The 20109-nt window shown below is 43.4% G+C and overlaps 1 protein-coding gene across 1 annotated transcript in view; it reads left to right on the top strand.

Annotated features, from left to right (window-relative positions):
- LOC126191363 (uncharacterized) overlaps positions 1-20109 on the top strand; it is a 216969-nt gene that overhangs the window by 99705 nt on the left and 97155 nt on the right. Inside the window, exons 2-3 of the mRNA XM_049932211.1 lie at positions 2558-2662; positions 13784-14241. Of these exons, the coding sequence (XP_049788168.1) occupies positions 2584-2662; positions 13784-14241 (537 nt within the window). The 5' untranslated portion in view covers positions 2558-2583. The remainder of the gene's footprint in view (positions 1-2557; positions 2663-13783; positions 14242-20109) is intronic.

Genomic DNA, 20109 nt, shown 5'->3' with positions numbered 1-20109 from the left:
CATGTCGAACACCACAGATAAATTGTCACTAATTTAATGACTCATACCAAATATCTCAACTGTGTTATTACACATTTGTTGTACTGCGGACTCTTTCGTTCTTAGAATGTCTTCATTTTGCCATCGAGCTGCAAGGGCTGCTCATTTTACCTGGTTTCGGAAACAGGAAATCATGTTTATCATATCAACACACAAGTTTAGAAAACCTAGTCTACATTGCCTATAGCTGTGGAAGCTGGAAACCTAATCAGCAACATTCAGCGGACGATAACGAACCCACACACGCATCAGAAGTTACAAAACATTGACGTATTCATCAAAATTTTGCAGGTATATTTCGTAACATGATAAGCAAATATCCTGTTAAAGAACACTCTTACTGGATATACAATTAGACATAAGACAGAATATTAAAAATTGCATTAACTGAACTAGAACATCACTAACTTGAATTAAAATGAATAATTTTATACTTCAGCAGTATACTGTCTTTTTCTTTTACTGGTCTCCGTCCTTTAGTGGCACTATATTTCAACAAACTTAACGTGTTTTAGGCAGGTTTCGTCGCCACTTTTAATGAAACAAACACAGTCCGCTATAGTCTGTCTCAAGTTCGTATAAATGCAAAAAAGACAAAGGGAATACCAAAATACGTAATAGGTAAAATGAGGTTCTTTAAAGTAGAATTACAACAAAAATATTTCTCAAACGTACGAATGTATACTCCTTCCATGGTGTTTTCTCCATTATGCTTGAAAAATACTGCATAATCATGAGCACTTATTGACATTATTATTTATGCATTGTGTTCAAGACGAGATAAACTCCTTCTCTTGCCACCGAATGTTTTATTAGTGTCTATAAAACATGTTACACCTGTTCATACTTGGTATGTTCAGTGATATTACACTGCTGGCCATTAAAATTGCTACACCCCGAAGATGACGTGCTACAGACGCGAAAACAAACGACAGGAAGAAGATGCTGTGATATGCAAATGATTAGCTTTTCAGAGCATTCACACAAGGATGGCGCCGGTGGCGACACCTACAACGTGCTGACATGAGGAAAGTTTCCAACCGATTTCTCATACACAAACAGCAGTTGACCGGCGTTGCCTGGTGTAACATTGTTGTGATGCCTCGTGTAAGGAGCAGAAGTGCCTAACATCATGTTTCCGTATTTGATAAAGGTCTGATTGTGGCCCATCGCGATTGTGGTTTATCGTATCGGGACATTGCTGCTCGCGTTGGTTGAGATCCAATGACTGTTAGCAGAATAGGAAATTGATGGTTTCAGGAGGGTAACACGGAACGCCTTGCTGGATCTCAACGGCCTCGCAGCCGAGATGACAGGCAGCTTATTCGCATGGCTATAACGGATCGTGCAGCCACGTCTCGATCCCTGAGTCAACGGGTAGGGACGTTTGCAAGACAACAACCATCTGCACGAACAGGTCGGCGACGTTTGCAGCAGCATGTACTATCAGCTCTGAGACCATAGCCGCGGTTATCCTTCACGCTGCATCACAGACAGCAGCGCCTGCGATGGTGTACTCAACGACAAACCTGGGTGTACGAATGGCAAAACGTCATTTTTACGGATGAATCTAGGTTCTGTTTAGAGCATCATGATGGTCGCATCCATGTTTGGCGACATTGCGGTAAACGTACATTGGAAGCGTGTATTCGTCATCGCCATACTGGCGTATCACCCGGCGTGATGATGGTAGGGGGTGCCATTGGTTACACGTCTCGGTCACCTCTTGTTTGCATTGATGGTACTTTCAACAGTATATGTTACATTTCAGATGTTTTACGACCCGTGGCTCTACCCTTCATTTTATCCCCGAGAAACCCTACATTTCAGCAGTATAGTGCACGACCGCATGTTGCAGGTCCTGTACGGGCCTTTCTGGATACATAAAATGTTCGACTGCTGCCCTGGCCGGCACATTCTGCAGATCTCTCACCAATTGAAAACGTTTGGTCAATGGTGGCCGAGCAACTGGCTCGTCGCAATACGCCAGTCACTACTCTTGATGAACTGTGGTATCGTGTTGAAGCTGCATGGGCAGCTGTACCTGTTCACGCCATCCAATCTCTGTTTGACTCAATACCCAGACTTATCAAGGCCGTTATTACGACCAGAGGTAGTTGTTTTGGGTACTGATTTCTCAGGATCTATGCACCCAAATTGCGTGAAAATGTAATCACAAGTCAGTTCTAGTATAATATATTTGTCCAAAGAATACCGGTTTATCATCTGCATTTCTTCTTGGTGTAGCAATTTTAATGGCCAGTAGTGTACCTGTCATTTTCATTTTTCCATGTGTTCTTATGTTCGTACTGGGAGAAAGTACAGGTTTAAAATTGGTGAATCACATTTAAACATTTCACTAAGCATAATCTATTTAATTACACATATTTCCTTATCGGCTTAATTTCTCCGAGAAGAACTGGACAGTGACATGCAGGATCCCTGCTAACGCAGGGCCCGTATCATGCGTTACATGTGCTATGGCTAAACCGACACTAACAAAATAACTTTTCCGCAGGGTCCCGGCGCTATGGCTCAGTGCACATGCGCGGGCTGAGGTCCGCCATGGCGCTGCGCTGCGCATGCGCGCTGCTGCTCTGCTCCGCCATGACACCACATGCTGGTAAGTCTGCACTGTAGCATCACTTCTTGATACTACACTCCAACCATGTCTCCCACAGACATTTTAAAATGCCCAGAAACTAATATTGTACCTGGCCTGAGTAAGGTAATTATGAAACTTCCACCAATCTCATGTGAGGTAAAATCATATTTGGAAGAAACTCTATGTCCATCAATTACACATGGTAGTAACCGAATTCTATCCGAATCACTTGTGTACAATTGAAACATATGGAAGTTGCTAAAAAAAGATAATGCTTATACTGAATTCTACAGGCAGCTGAAAAGAGAAGACGGACTGTATTTTTCTATTGCATGTTCTAAGAGGTCTTCTTTGAGGAATATTTAATGTATTTTTAGAAGCCAAGAAGAGATGCTTCGACTGAAGTCTAATAGCTGTGATACAAATAAACCCTCATTTGTCACTACTGCACCATTTCGTTATCATGAATAAAAATGCCTTCATAATTTCTTTAATGACTGCTGTAGTTCATACCTGAATCCACAATGTAGCAAATAAAGCCAGTGATGTGGCGCATGATTTATTGATTTTAACTGATGGTACTTTACAAAAATAGTACAGATTTTGGACAACCATTGAAGCACCATTTCATGTCTACTATTGCCAGGTTTGTTTCATGTGGTATCCTAACGAAAGAGCACATTGATATGAAGGCACTATACCAACAAAAACGGTTCAACTTTGTGGGTAAACAAGTAAATACCATGGAGACTGTAGAATTGTATTTAACACTCTGTTAGTCATGTGTTAACTCCCGACCTGTTCCTCGCGTGGATGACAAGTGTCATCCACAAAATAAGTGGTCTCTTGGAAGCTTTGGATGGTGTATATGAATGATTTTTAGGAATTTTTAATAAACCTAAAGTCATTCAATCAGTGAACGTTGCTCAATTTTAACTTTATTAGGTCAGAGCTGATTTTTTTTCTATAAACTCAATTCTCATTACAGCTTGATTTGAAGCCTTGCAGTGGTATTTATAATATGCATAAAGAAATTATCGATGCAGTATTCTTAATACTTTCAGACAGTACCACAGGCCACCTACTTGTGTTACGTCACACGTTGTTTTTCTGATATAGCTGATTGAAAAAGATCTATGCTCACATTCGACATGTTACAGAAGGTAAACATTTCAGTTTCTTTTTGTCTTGTGTTAAAGAGTCCATAGCATCGTCGTAATGCATGCTTCACACCACCAACACTGTCCTATTTTTCTTCTTACAGTATGAGGCCAATGTACAATCATGTTGAAACCTGAAGATAGATGATTCCGGCTCCCTTTCTTTCTTTTGGCAGAAATTCATCCTGCACTTTCCCCCGCCCCCTTTCTCTCTCTTTCAATCTCTCTCTCTCTCTCTCTCTCTGTCTCTCTCTCCCTTCTAAACTCAGAGTAAGCCATTTTACATCAACCAAAGCAAGAACTTTTAGTCCATACTTAGCAGGTTTGGTAGGAATATATTGACCGAATGGGCAGTTTCCTCAGAACGCCAAAAGCTGTTCATCAGTAGTAATGTATCCACTAGGTGAGAAATATTGTGGCAGTTGTTCGTAATTAGTCATAGTACCTCTCTCATAGCAGACAACTTGCCACTCTCTCTCTGTGTACAATCATGTATATTGTCAAACGTCAGACACCTTAAGAAAAACCTGAATCAGTTTTCAAAAATGGTTCAAATGGCTCTGAGCACTATGGGACTTAACAGCTGTGGTCATCAGTCCCCTAGAACTTAGAACTACTTAAACCTAACTAACATCCATGCCCGAGGCAGGATTCGAACCTGCGACCGTAGCAGTCGCGCGGTTCCGGACTGCGCGCCTAGAACCGCGAGACCACCGCGGCCAGCCAATCAGTTTTCACTCATGCACAAATAACGTTGTTCAAGCCATTGATCTTGGACTTATCCCAATACCTAGATATATTCCATCTAAAACATCTTAGAGGTACACACAGCTATAACAACCCAATGAAAGCTCTAATCTCTATAGTATCTGTTTCTTTAGCTCTCCTTTCCCTAGAAAAGTTACCACGAACGTAGTTGAAGAAAATATCAGTACATATTGTGATGAGTTCAGGTAAATACGTAATAATATTATAAGGTCTTCTTCTGACAATGGTAACATGTTTACTTTTCCGCCCTATAGTTATTCTACTTTTCCCTAAAATTGCGTCCTCTTCAATTGCTTCTTCCTGTAATTCAAATATATCATTTTCTAATAATTCTTGTTCTGTTCCTTAATCATGACCGCTTTATGTGCACAGTCCTCGTTCTCTGAGTCAACAATATCACTGTCAGAATCTTCAGCACTCAACTCATGGTACAATCCAGTCGTACATCAGGAGCTCTGCCAAACTCTATCCATGTTTCTTTTTATGCCTTAGACATTTCTTCCACAAACTGAAAGTTAAGAGAATACCAGGTGGAAAGAAAATTAACTGCAGTCAGTTACAGTACGTCTGCATTAACGCCCGTGAACGATGAACTGAATCTATGAAAGCAGTAAAGTAACATACACTTGAAAATTTGGAAATTGGTGGTAAGGTCTTATGGGACCAAACAGCTGAGGTCGTCGGTCCCTAAGCATTCACACTACATAATCTAGCTTAAACTAGCTTACACTAAGGACAACACACACACACCCATGCCCGAGGGAGGACTCGCACCTCCGATGGGTAGAGCCGCGCGAACCGTGATAAGGCGCCTTAGTCCGTTGGCTACCCCGCGCGGCGCATACACTTACTCTGTTTCAGAATGTAGCAGCGAGGTCGGCGCGGATGACCAGTGCCCTTCAGGCTACAATACTGTTTCATTAACAATGGAAATTGCATAACTGAAAGCTAACAATGGCTGCAGCTAACAGACAAAGAGTTGGTGGAAAAGTACTGTTAATGGCGCCTGCTCAATCCAGCCCAGTCAGAAAAAATTGTGTGGGAAAATCATGTTGATGGTGAATGTCCGCGAGCATCGGAGGGTTAAACCGAAATTATTTCCTTTGTCATGCAACACACTACCGACAAGATGATGAACAAACAATGAATTCCCAATTATCATACATCAGCGTGAACTTGAAACAAAATTCCTTAAATCTAAGGACTTGACACATTATGCGGTGGCGTTCTACTGGTGGGAAAGGTACATTATATGTAAAGTGGAATAACCAGCGGTTCCTTACCTTTCTTCCTTTCCTCCTCTCTCTCTCTCTCTCTCTCTCTCTCTCTCTCTCTATCTCTCTCTCTCTGTCTTTCTCTCTCTCTCTCACTCTGCAGGGTGTCTCAAAGTCGTTTCGAGAAACATAAATACGGGTGGCACTTCAGGTCATGACAAACAACTTTTGTTCCAGAGTAAATACTTGATGATACTTCCCAGCCACGTTAGGCTTTGTATAAGACTGCTTATGAACTGGACAGGCTGCAGGTAGTAAGCATTCTGTGGCGTTCGTGTGTACTACATGTCGCTTGGCATCAATTCGTCTGGTGCAAGTGAAAAGCGGTAGGCCGAGCAAAACTTAAGTTCCTCATTCACTTCTAAGATATTGTATGGTACACATCTTGTTAGTCAATTAAATCAACCATGCTGGTTCAGGAAAACTTGTCATCCCATGACCTATGAGTAATAAAGGTCGCTTACCACCGCTCATCGGCGGGAAAAAGCAGGGAATATTTCATCGTTTGTCGCGATGATTTGAAACGCTTTCTATTCCAAATGTGTTTTTAAGGGAACTGACGCTTAACATCGGTTCAGTGGTAAATTTCTTCATCTAATACGTAGTTTCTGAACGATAGCTCTAACGTCTTAGAAAACGGGATTCCAGTCGTTTTCAGATGGGACACGAGAGTATGCAACGTACCTGACTTATTTAGTGGGCTACTACATCACGAAAGAGTAGGCGAGAATCACTTTAGCTCTAAGTTAAAGTAGTCCCCTAGCAATAAAGGATTGAATATCACTTGCAAGGAGTATGATTCCTACAATATAAGAAACTCCAAAAATATCTCTCTGCAACCTACAACTGAAATATCCTAGTTGTGGAAGGTCGAAGACCATTGGCTTCACCTTTTCTCACCTCTTTTAGTGTATTCCTAGGATCAACCGTGTTAATCAGTCATGTTTCTTCTATAGCAGAATATAAACATAACTTTTAATATATTCTATAGATTTTTATGATAAGTAGTGGTATTTCTTACTGTTTCGCTTCCTTAGCTTACTCTTTGCCTGCTCTTCAGCCCTGTTCCATGCTAAGCTGCCAGAAAAAGCAGTGTACAGTTCTGAATCCCAATTACTTTCTTTTATTAGCATTGCGTCATCAGCAGCCTCGCCTAACCAAGGTTGTTCTCCTTACATCGCAGGCTTTTTACATCTCTGTAGAGTCACATTAATGTAACCAATTATCAAAAGAGAAATAACCAAATTTAAGAGCTCGGACCGCTGCGAGAAGTGCAGGAAGAGAGTTCAAGAATTTCTGGAACGGAGGCCTACCGACAGGGATGTGGATCCATGCGGACTCCAGTACGATGTACACCTGTGCTAGGTTTCTCAGTTGTGGATTCATGGTGCAATCAGCCGGATCGTGGTGGTCCTGCAGATTCTAGACTGGGTTTGTGTCCGGGGAGTTCAGTGGTCAGGGGAGAATGGTAAACTCATCATGGTGCTCTTCGAACCATGCTTGTACGTTGTGTTGAGCGACACATTGCATTGTCCTGCTGGTAGATGCATCATGCAGAGGCAAAACAAAACCGATTGTATGTGTGGCCATGTCCCCAATGATAGTACATACCTGTGCAATTGTTGATATACTGTGCCTTTGGGAATGCCGAGATCACCCACGGAATGCAATTTATACATTCCGCTATCAACGACTGTTGCACGGTGCAAGCTTCCAGACGTTTCGCTATCTACATGCCAATGGCCATCTGTACTTTATTCATGAGGAAAGGCTGCCCATCGCCACTCAGTGCATGTCCAGTTGCGGCTCTGATGTACCAAATACAGCCCTCATCGACAATGAACAGTACTCAGCAGACATGACTGAACGTGGCACTTGCTGTAGAAGTCCATAAGCAGCAACATTCGCTGAATGCTCGTTGATGGGGCAGCCATTGAGGAGGCAGTCATTGTGGAATCAGTCGTTGAGGAGGCAGTGATTGAGGATACACTGTTGGTAACTGTTCGGTTCATCTGGGTGATTTGTTGCTCAGCATCTATTGGCCCATACACATCTCAGCAACCATCACTCACTCTTTTATCAATGGCCCATGGTGCATCACAGTTGCCTCAGCACTGGTTTTGTATGTCATTATTTTGCCACGCATGGTCTACTTTAACCATGTGGAATACGAACAGTTTACAAACTTCACTGTTTCGGAAATACTTCCACCCTTGGTCTAAAATTTAATGATCATGTCTCTTAGGACGTCAGGTAAATAACTCCATTCCCATATTACGGCAGTGCCAGGACTGATTTGACATCCCCCAATACCTGCATATACCTTCCACTGCTAGAACTGCCACCAGCTATCTTGAGCTGTTACTGCACATTGACGTCAAATCAGTTGGCGGTCATATTAACGACTGTAAATAACATGTTTCTCTGAGTACATGATTTTGACAGGTAAGCATGAGTAGGGTGTAAGAGTATGACTGCTATCAGTCACAATATAAAGTGATATTAATTAATGGTAGACCGATTTCGTGCTTGTGCTTAACTTCACGGGGTTTGCATTCTATCACTTTTTCCACTCTCAGTGTTGGAGTTCATCATTGAGCATGGAAGCATGTAACAGAATGTAAACCTGAAGATTGGCGCAAGCCAAAAATCGGCTATGCATTGTATAAAACCACGTTCTATCGTGACTATCAGTGGTTACCATTCTACACCATATAAAGAAAAAGTAATAGTATTCAGCTGCATGCATTATAGAAAAAATTAACATTGTTCAAAGTGTCCTCTTTTGCCTGTATAGTTTATCAGTTTCAGCATTGACTGTAAGATGTAGGCCACCGAGTTCTAGTCCTAGTTCGGAACACTGCTTTAATATGTCAGGTGGTTTGAAGAATGGAGCTTATACTTATTTTTGTTATCGACGTTGCAAAACATCTCATTAGGATAATACTTCTTAGGAGTTAGTCGCCTTCTCCGCATTCGTTTGACGCTAGATGTAGAAATTCCTTGTCCACACATTCTGACTAACATTTATTTTTCCAGGTGAATTTCTTCGACGAATTTGATAATCCCTTGTAAGAAATTTGCCATTTCTCTGTCGTATTCCACCAGAATCGTCCGATGGTGTACGCTTATCAGCCGCAACTTTATTGTCACCTACCTAATAGCCGGTATGTTACCACTGGTACGAATAACAGCGGCAATGCGACGTGGCATGGAAGTAAGGAGGCTTTCGTAGGTCGCTGGAGAAAGTTGACTCCACATCTATACACACAACTCGCCTAATTCCAGAAAGAATATAGTCACTAACGATTCAGATTGAAGAGAGGTATCAGTGGTGCGTAGAGGTTGACTTTATTAAACTAGTCAGGAGGCCAACTACCTTGCAATTATTATCCAGTAAGAGGATACAGCAGTGTTTTCTCATGTATTTTTGCAATATAAAGTAGAATAAAAATGTTCAATACCATTTTCTCATGTATTTTGCAATATAAAGTAGAATAAAAATGTTCAATAGCATTAATGCTACATACCATAATTACCACTATATTGTTTGAATATAAGGAAAGACTATATTTCCAGCCATATAGTTTAACAATACGGAATATAATTACCCTTATGTCATTTAAATACGAAAATCTATCCCAATTAAAGTGCCTGTTTTAACCAGACTGCCAGTTGGGATCTACACTATGTGATCAAAAGTATCTGGACACCTGGCTGAAAATGATTTATAAGGTAGTGGCGCACTCCGTCGGTAATGCTGGAATTCAGTATGGTGTTGCCCACCCTTAGCCCTGATGACAGCTTCCACTCTCGCAGACATACGTCCAATCAGGTGCAAGAAGGATTCTCGGGGAATGGCAGCCCATTCTTCACGGAGTGCTGCACTGAGGAGAGGTATCGATATCGGTCTCTGAGGCCTGGCACGAAGTCGTCGTTCCAAAACATCCCAAAGGTGTTCTATGGGATTCAGGTCAGGACTCTGTGCAGGCCAGTCCATTACCGGGAAGTTATTGTCGTGCAAACACTTCGCCACAGGGCGTGAATTATGAGCAGTTGCTCGATAGTGTTGAAAGATGCAATCGCCATCCCCGAAACGCTCTTCAACAGTGGGAAGCGAGAAGGTGCTTAAAACACAGTGCCACGCAAAACAACAAGGCGTGCAAGCTCCAACCATGGAAAGCACGACCACACCATATCAACACCGCCCCCGAATTTTAGTGTTGGCACTACACACGCTGGCAGATGACGTTCACCAATCATTTTCCATACCCACATCCTGCCATTGGATCGCCACATTATGTACCGTGATTCGTCACTCCACACAACGTTTTTCGACTATTCAATCGTCCAATGTTTACCCACCGTGCACCAAGTGAAGCGTCGTTTGGCACGATGTGTAGCTTATGAGCAGCCGCTCGACCATGAAATCCTAATTTTCTCACCTCCCGCCTAACTGTGATAGTACTTGCAGTTGATGCTGTGTAGTTTGGAATTTCTGTGTGATGTTCTGGACAGATGTCTGCCTATTACACATTGCAACCCTCTTCAACTGTTGGCGGTGTCTGTCAGTCAACAGACGAGGTCGGCCTGTACGCTTTTGTGCTGTACGTGACCCTTCACTTTTGCACTTCACTATCGCATCGGAAACAGTGGATCTAGGGATGTTTAGGAGAGCGTAAATGTCGCGTTCAGACGTAAGACACAAGTGACACCCAAACACCTGACGACGTTGAAGTCCGTGAGTACCGCGGAGCGCCATATTCCACCCTCTCACAATGTCTAATTATTACTGTGGTCGCTGATATGGAGTAATTGGCAGCAGCTGGCAGCACAATGCATCTAATCTGAAAAACGTACGTTTTTGAGGGTGTCCGTATACTTTTGATCACTTAGTGTATATCCTTCTATGATTTTATACACGCTGTAGTGCTCATCCAGACAGTATTAGTTATTTAAATAAATAGCTAAGAATGTTAAGGTTAATTCGAGGAAAATGTTTTTACTTGTAGATTCAGAGGAAGGCCATTGCAAAAGCAGCTTAAACATCGGTTTTACTCATTCAGTGACAGTTGTATAACAATGTAAGGTTTTCTTACACATAGAAATCTTTCTTTAGTAACTGACCACATAATCACATGGTCCTATCGGAAGCACTTTGTCTACCACTGCATTTCGATGTTTATGATTGAAAAAGAGCACCTAAAAATATCAGCTGGTGTGTTCCTGTTAGCTTTTCTAGCAATCTGTATTTCTCTCTAACTCCTTCCCTCCCTCCCTCTCTCACTCTTTCTCTGTTCTTCTCTCTCTCTCTCTCTCTCTCTCTCTCTCTCTGTGTGTGTGTGTGTGTGTGTGTGTGTGTGTGTGTGTGTATGCGTGCTAGCGTGCGTGCGTGATGGAGATGGGGGGCGGGGGAGAAGGGGAGGGAGGGAAGGTCACACGTTAATCTTTTACCTACACTGTTAAGGAACCCCTTGACTGCGGGGTCGCAAGTGCAATCTTTAGTAAGGCTCATTTGAAAGTGTTGTGTTAACAGGAAAATTATTAGTTGGCAATGGCTCACCATGTGCATCAAAAAGGTGACAGAAAATGAGTGTCCCGAAGGTGCAGATATCAACGGTCTGTGAAATGTATTTATTACACCTCACAAAATGGACGTCATCGACATTCAAGAAACGCCTAAAACGAATCATTAATGGGCACCATGAGCAGCGAACGAAAACGGGGTGTCTCAGAGATTACAGAGGTTCGCATCATCAACATCGAAGGCGACATGCTAGGGACCTACAAACCGGGCCGGACGTTAGCTAGGCAGCTACTCTTAAGTAATGCGTATGGATTCATATTGGCTTAACGAGGTGATGGTAACAAGTGGAATGTCATGGCATGCAACCGAATGCTAAAGCAAGTTATTTTGACCAGCTATTGGCCAAAAGCAGTTCACTTACACCCATTTTCCCACTCTTGCTTCGTATGACGTAAATATTCCCTACTTCCCTTGCAAGATCATGCATACGAGAGAGAATCGTATAGAGCAGAGCACCTTAAACTTCTCGCAGCACAATAAATAGTTTTGCAGCTAATTTTCCATCCACATTCACCGTCGGCATAATTTTATACGAAAGAATTAAGCTGTTAAGTCATTGATGTTAGTTGATATTGATACAACTCTTCTGGTACCCGCAGTTTCCAGGGTTCCTTTCACATGCTTTTCCTCTTCAAATCTCGATTGGTCGGGTTGAAAACAAATTACTTACTGAACGATGACGTAAGCTTCTTTTACTCATCTACAAGTTTTCGGGTTGATCCTGCAGTTTACTGTGCTTTGTCAAACTAACGTTTTCTTTGCAGTTTCATTATCTTATATCTTGCAAATCTGTAGCACTGTTTGATGTTAGGCAGACATCCGCTGCCTCCATAGAAATCATTCTTCTCTATGTCGTTCGTCGTTTGATGTGCTTCACGTAGTAGATCAGTATCATGCACATCCTGTATACCGTATCGAGTAATGTTGAAACGCGCTAACGCCAGCTTTTGTAATAAGTGCGCCTTATCTTCCCTTGAATATCCAAAATTTTTCTTAAGTACTTCACGGTTATATTGCTGAAGACTTACTCTAAATTTGCACATAAATGTCTTTGTACTATGCTGCAGGTGATCTTCCAAGTATATCATTGTGTTTAGCACCGGCTCCTTCGAAAACTATTGTCCTTTACTACGTTTCACAGGAGACGGGATTTGTGACTACGTGTCCGACAAGGATGACGAGCTACATGCTTCGACAACTTTTCCAATATCACTTATCGTCGTCATTGTATTCCTCATGTAGATTGCCCACACAGTCGAGCTATGAAACGCCTCACATTCCAGTTACTGGTCTTAAAGAAACACTAATATTATAGCTACCACTTCTTTCTCACTCTGCAAAATTCCTTGGGCTCCTTTCTGACAAAATATCAACTATTGCTGTGGTTACAACGCGATGTTTCCTTTGTTTATAGCTTTCCTTTGTTTAAACACCACTAGCACTGTTGTGAGTTACTCGTCTACTAAGCAATTGCCGGCTGCTGTGATCGAGCGGTTCCTAGGCAGTTCAGTCTGGAACCACGCGACTGCTACGGTCGGAGGTTCGAATCCTGCTTCGGGCATGGATGTATGTGATGTCCTTAGGATAGTTAGGTTTAAGTAGTTCTAAGTTCTAGGGGACTGATGACCTCAGATGTTCAAATGGTTCAAATGGCTCTGAGCACTACGGGACTTAACATCTATGGTCATCAGTCCCCTAGAACTTAGAACTACTTAAACCTTACTAACCTAAAGACAGCACACAACACCCAGTCATCACGACCTCAGATGTTAAGTCCCGTAGTGCTCAGAGCCATTTGAACCATTTGAACTAATCAGTTGAACTACGTTCCGCAGCCTCATGGTGTGCTCACTATTGGATAACTCCAGTCCAGCCCCGTGTTGTCACTAGCAGCCAATATTGTGTTCGCATGGTAAACATTAGGTGGAGCCTCGAAGACCGTAAACATTTTTGGCTTCTTGCGACCACGCACTCAAGGAGATCGTTATAAGTTCATAGCAAATAAAAGTACGCATATCGTGCTTTTGTTTAGAGGTACCAGAGAAAGTCGGAAATGGATTGCGGTAGGGAGAAGCAATATTGACTTCCGCAAAGAAATAGGGGCTGACGTGGGAAAGAGATTGTGATAAGGGACTATTCCCAGTATTAACATCACTTTCCTCCTGCTCTTTTTCTGTCTCGCTAGTGATCTGTAAGGAATGACGCCAGAAACACTCAGGCGAATTAGAAGTCCAATGCACAGGTACAAAGACAGTCAATACAAACCATATCCAAATTTCATTAGTGTTAATACTGTAAATTTTACTTACATACAATGACAAATTAAGGCGAACAGTTGCTACTTTTACAGAGAACACGGCCACAACCGCAAGGAATGCGGTGCTAAGCGACGGGGCGTCGCCCGTTCCCTCGAGTGCGTCGTCGAGGGCGTCGACGCCAGACGCAACAGTCCCGTCGGCGGTGTTCAGCGACGCGGCGCCCAGTGAGGCCACCCTGCTGGACGCCACACCCGACAGCAGCGACCCACCGATCCTCGCGACGGCACCGACGGCCTTATTCGTCGAATCGACGACGGTGACGACGACGACGACCGCGACCACGACGACGTCGACCACGATGTCAGGCAGCACGTGGTGGCCCCAGCAGCAGCCGCAGCAGCAGCACTCGCACTACCACGTGCACGCCGCGGGCGACGGCCGGCGCTACGGGCCTTACTTCGAGGACGGGGCGGGGCCGCACAACGTGACGGCGCGCGTCGGCCAGACCGTCGTCCTCGACTGCAGGATTGGCCTCCTCCAGGGCAAGACGGTGAGCCTCAGACACTGCCTCAGTTAGCTAATTACTTATGCCAAGGCACTTCTACTGTCAGGCTGATAGTTAGGTGGCAGCGTAGTTCAACAAATGACTGTCATAAACCCTTTAAAAATATAGTTAAAACCTGAGGATGGTGCACTAAACCAGTACTTACTTCATTTGCAGCTAATAATTATGACAATTAGTAGCAGTTTATCTTTAGGTTGGTTAGTACCTCCAAGTAAATGTGGTAAGAGTAAGCCATTCATTTTTATTTTACTTTGGGCTGCAAAACGGTTAGTATATACGGACCGATGCAGTCCATTTAGTGGTGCAGTTATGGCCATGCAGAAAACATCACGCCATAAGCAATAAAATGGAACACTTGTAACCTGTTGTTTGTTATGTACCCACCATTTTCGTTGACTCAGTACACCATCTTCAGGGCTTCTTTGACGCTGAAGCTACTGAACGCACGACCGCTACGGTCGAAGGTTCGAATCCTGCCTCGGGAATGGATGTGTATTATGTCCTTAGGTTAGTTAGGTTTAAGTAGTTCTAAGTTATAGGGGACTTATGACCACAGCAGTTGAGTCCCATAGTGCTCAGAGCCATTTGAACCATTTTGACGCTGAAGCGATGAACTCCAATCGTGCACACTATCCCATCAGTGGTCAACATCTATGGACTGGTTTACGTAGACTACTGTAACAACCATGTTGTGTTCGCTACCATAAACTACCAACTGTTAGTATTTGATACTTGATGGTTGCAAACATAACGGTGCTGTTACAGTAGTCTACAGAAACCACTTAATAGTTGCTGGACACTGATGGGATCGTGTATATGATTGGAGTTCACCCACTCAGTTAAGGCTCGAAGATGGTATATAGAATCACCCAAACTGGTACCTACATAAGAAATAACATCGGAAGGACGGCTGCAGGTGTTACATTTTATAAAATAAGTTAACGGCCGAAATTCAAATGGTTCAAATGGCTCTGAGCACTATGGGACTTAACATGTATGGTCATCAGTCCCATAGAACTTAGAACTACTTAAACCTAACTAACCTAAGGACATCACACAACACCCAGTCATCACGAGGCAGGGCCGACATTCCTCAAACCCTAGTCAGAAGGATGGACATATACAAAAATCAAGCTGAAAAAATTTTTTGTGACTGTGGGAACACTGTTCAACGCAGACAAAGAAGAACAAACAGACGGATCAGTGTATATACGTGAAGACACAACATACAAAAAAATCTGCACTTATACATGTTACGCAAATTTCAAATAAGTTTCAGTCAACGACGCATACACAGGATACGTGTGTAGTGAAACTTTGTGACTTCATGTGTTGTATTACCCAGATTCTCTCTATTTTTCCCTTGCACTGCTAACCATCTCTGAAAAGTAGCTGTAGAGAGTTAACCTTGTCGAATATCTAGTCGTCACCAGCTCTTAAAAGGGTTAAATTGTTTTGGTACTACAGGCGAATATTTACACTCCTGGAAATTGAAATAAGAACACCGTGAATTCATTGTCCCAGGAAGGGGAAACTTTATTGACACATTCCTGGGCTCAGATACATCACATGATCACACTGACAGAACCACAGGCACATAGACACAGGCAACAGAGCATGCACAATGTCGGCACTAGTACAGTGTATATCCACCTTTCGCAGCAATGCAGGCTGCTATTCTCCCATGGAGACGATCGTAGAGATGCTGGATGTAGTCCTGTGGAACGGCTTGCCATGCCATTTCCACCTGGCGCCTCAGTTGGACCAGCGTTCGTGCTGGACGTGCAGACCGCGTGAGACGACGCTTCATCCAGTCCCAAACATGCTCAATGGGAGACAGATCCGGAGATCTTGCTGGCCAGGGTAGTTGACTTACACCTTCTAGAGCACGTTGGGTGGCACGGGATACATGCGGACGTGCATTGTCCTGTTGGAACAGCAAGTTCCCTTGCCGGTCTAGGAATGGTAGAACGATGGGTTTGATGACGGTTTGGATGTACCGTGCACTATTCAGTGTCCCCTCGACGATCACCAGTGGTGTACGGCCAGTGTAGGAGATCGCTCCCCACACCATGATGCCGGGTGTTGGCCCTGTGTGCCTCGGTCGTATGCAGTCCTGATTGTGGCGCTCACCTGCACGGCGCCAAACACGCATACGACCATCATTGGCACCAAGGCAGAAGCGACTCTCATCGCTGAAGACGACACGTCTCCATTCGTCCCTCCATTCACGCCTGTCGCGACACCACTGGAGGCGGGCTGCACGATGTTGGGGCGTGAGCGGAAGACGGCCTAACGGTGTGCGGGACCGTAGCCCAGCTTCATGGAGACGGTTGCGAATGGTCCTCGCCGATACCCCAGGAGCAACAGTGTCCCTAATTTGCTGGGAAGCGGCGGTGCGGTCCCCTACGGCACTGCGTAGGATCCTACGGTCTTGGCGTGCATCCGTGCGTCGCTGCGGTCCGGTCCCAGGTCGACGGGCACGTGCACCTTCCGCCGACCACTGGCGACAACATCGATGTACTGTGGAGACCTCACGCCCCACGTGTTGAGCAATTCGGCGGTACGTCCATCCGGCCTCCCGCATGCCCACTATACGCCCACGCTCAAAGTCCGTCAACTGCACATACGGTTCACGTCCACGCTGTCGCGGCATGCTACCAGTGTTAAAGACTGCGATGGAGCTCCGTATGCCACGGCAAACTGGCTGACACTGACGGCGGCGGTGCACAAATGCTGCGCAGCTAGCGCCATTCGACGGCCAACACCGCGGTCCCTGGTGTGTCCGCTATGCCGTGCGTGTGATCATTGCTTGTACAGCCCTCTCGCAGTGTCCGGAGCAAGTATGGTGGGTCTGACACACCGGTGTCAATGTGTTCTTTTTACCATTTCCAGGAGTGTATTTTACATAAAAATGTCTCCGAGAATTACTGCATTCAGATCCGCCTATTACACATACAGCAAGGTTCAGCACTTGTGTGTCATCACAAGTGCTTCGATTGAGTTGACTAGAAAGTAAATATGATTTAAGTAATACTTGTTGTAATGAAATTGTACCTAATAGCAGTTTGTATCTGTTGTGATTGTTAAATTATTTCTTTTCATTGTTGGTTTCAGTAGGTCACTCTTTAGAATATTATACTCATCTGATATACACATGTGTAAATAGGTTCCTACAGAACAAAGCAATGCAGAAAAATGAAATTAAAGGAATTATTGCTTCCACAAGATCCTAATAATAAAATGTATCCTCTATATCCAGGTTTCGGTAATCAGTCTAAAGTCTTCAGATCTGGAAAGCATTTATATATTTACGCATGGATTTATAAATGGTTGCCACATTTGAAGATGGTAACTCTGGTTACCGAAAATGATTATCCAGAATAAAGGTTATTATGAACGATCTTGTCAATGAAGTTTATCTTGTCTAATTTGTGACCACAGATCGCCCTCCTTGCTTCTTAAAACCAGTAAACTAAAGCAGAACATTGACGTAACACCTACAACAGAAGTTAATTGTTATAACGAATAATTTCTTTAGAACAAAGATTACTGAAACTGTATCTACATTTTACACCGGTAAGTGGTAGTAGCCACTGATAATGGCGCAAAGATGTTCAAACATGCTTAGGCATTTATAAAAAACATTGATGTGCATAATAGGCAAACATGAAATATAGTAATTTTTCTGTCCAAATAGATTACTGATGGGGCTACAAAAAATCAAGTGATACCTAACTCAGAGAACCAGTATTTAAATTTCGATTGAAAATGCAGTAAAATTTTAGAATTGGTGAGTTTTTTGTGAGTAACACATTGGCTCACGAGTGCTATAATCACTTCAAAGAAGTCAGTGAAAACGATGAGGATGACAAGCGCTCTGGACTGTTCCGACATTAACCAGTTGAAACGCGGGAAACATGAAAGAACTGATAACCGATCCGCAGTCAGAGAGGTTGGTGATTATATTGGCTGATGAGTGGGTTCAAGCAATTGTGAGCTCCCTTTCTGTGAACATATGCCCAACATGGTTACGTTTCTTCTGTGTTTCCTAACAATTTGTGAAAACAGAAAAATATGGCAACTTTCGCAAATAATATAAAAAGATAGTTATGTAACTGAATGCGACAAGGACTGAAACTGTACAAAGTTTATTTTATGAAATGAGACTGAATTCATTTGCAGAAAACGGCTACACAATGAAAGAAATATAATAAAAGCCTTTTGGCGTGAACAATTCGGCAAAAATGCGTGGAATAAAGTTAGCAGTACATAAGCTAACACTCGTTGCAGCCATCACAGTGGGAGCTGGGTTTGAGTGTCCGAAAGAGAATGGATAGAAAATTAAATTTCATTTAATGCTTCTGTTACGGTAATAAAGCTGTCGAGTAGTATCAATTTAGTTTTTCATTAGCGCTACTAATTTGCTATAAATTATTTTAAAAAGGCTTTATAATTCAATTCGCTGCACCATATCGTGGCATACTGCTAAACGTAGCGTTTCACGTTGTGAGCGTGGGATTGATCTTCTGTTATTCTGCGCAACGGATTAATCTGAGATGTACCCTTTACCCTGTGGCTCCTGCAAGATGCAATTTCCACCCCCAAACTACTACAGAAGTCAGACAGTCGCTACTAACGTTCTAAAGAGAAATGCCTGAAAAACTTTCAGAAATAAATATCTTTTGGAGTCGTCCGCTGTAAGGAAATGACACAAAAATTTCTTACGTGACTAGTGGGATACTTGGGTACTGGAGTAGTGCTAGTTAGTGTAAGAAAAACATGAAACTAACGAAATTATTATTTATTTTGCTAAAATTCTGAGAAATCACAATGGCACTTTTAGTTATGAAGCGAACACGTTATTTCCTGCTTCTTTTCGGAATGTGAAGTTACCTCTTAAGGATAGGATTCGCTAATGAAATGTCTATACAAAGTTTAAGATTGTTATTGTCTTGGCAGAATGGCTGAGAGCCGCGCCTACTAAACTTGAATAATTATCCGTTAGAATGTTACTAGGTACGTTCAAGGCAGTCGCGTGTCAAATGCAGTGAAGTGTAGTGTTGTGGAGGAAATATGGGGCTCGCAAGAGCTGTAGCACACAGTACCGTTAGCTGCGATGACTGCTGTCTGCGCCGCTCGCTGCTGACAAATAACTCTCGTTCTATCTGGATTGACCTTCACCTATCAAACTCTCCCTACGCCTTGATGAAGTCAAGGACTTCTATTCGCCCTAGTCTAACTATTGGCGTGGTACACCGGTCAGATAACCAGTCCATCGCAATACCACTCAAAATTCGCTCGCAGGCATTCAACTATAACTCTGTCCGTTTACACTGCACAATAAGTGTGGCAGCCAACACAGTGAACAACGCTTAATCGCAAGGACTCAATATAGAGTCGCACTTCGATTCGCTCTCGACAGAGGTGCTCTCCCAGTGAAGCACTGAGGAGAGACTCGTTCCTTGCTCTTTGAGTTCACATACGAGCGCACACGCCCTCGTTACGTGTTCTCGCTCCTAGAGCGACGACGGAACGGCCCCTCTGCACGCCAGACGTGAAGGGGTATATCTTTCGGTCTCTTCCATTACTCCTTTAGCTCAGGCGTCAGAAATATCGTCTGCCAATCAGCATTGCTCTTCTAAAACGGGAGAATGACGTTTCGTTTAAGGCGACCAATCCAGAATTCTGTAGTATCTGCGGTTGGCTTTTCCTGTCCCCCTGTGAAAATCTCTGAAACTGCGTGCTATATTGTAAAGAATGCGCAGGCTGGGCGCTCCCACACAATGTAGCGGAATTTGCTTTTAAGCCGAACACGGGGTCGTTCGTCCTCTCCCTCGGGCAAACGCTGTC

This window comes from Schistocerca cancellata, chromosome 6, assembly GCF_023864275.1.
Source record: "Schistocerca cancellata isolate TAMUIC-IGC-003103 chromosome 6, iqSchCanc2.1, whole genome shotgun sequence".
NCBI lineage: Eukaryota > Metazoa > Arthropoda > Insecta > Orthoptera > Acrididae > Schistocerca > Schistocerca cancellata.
Note: the sequence above shows the minus strand (reverse complement) of the source record. Positions and strands in the feature narration are given on the sequence as shown.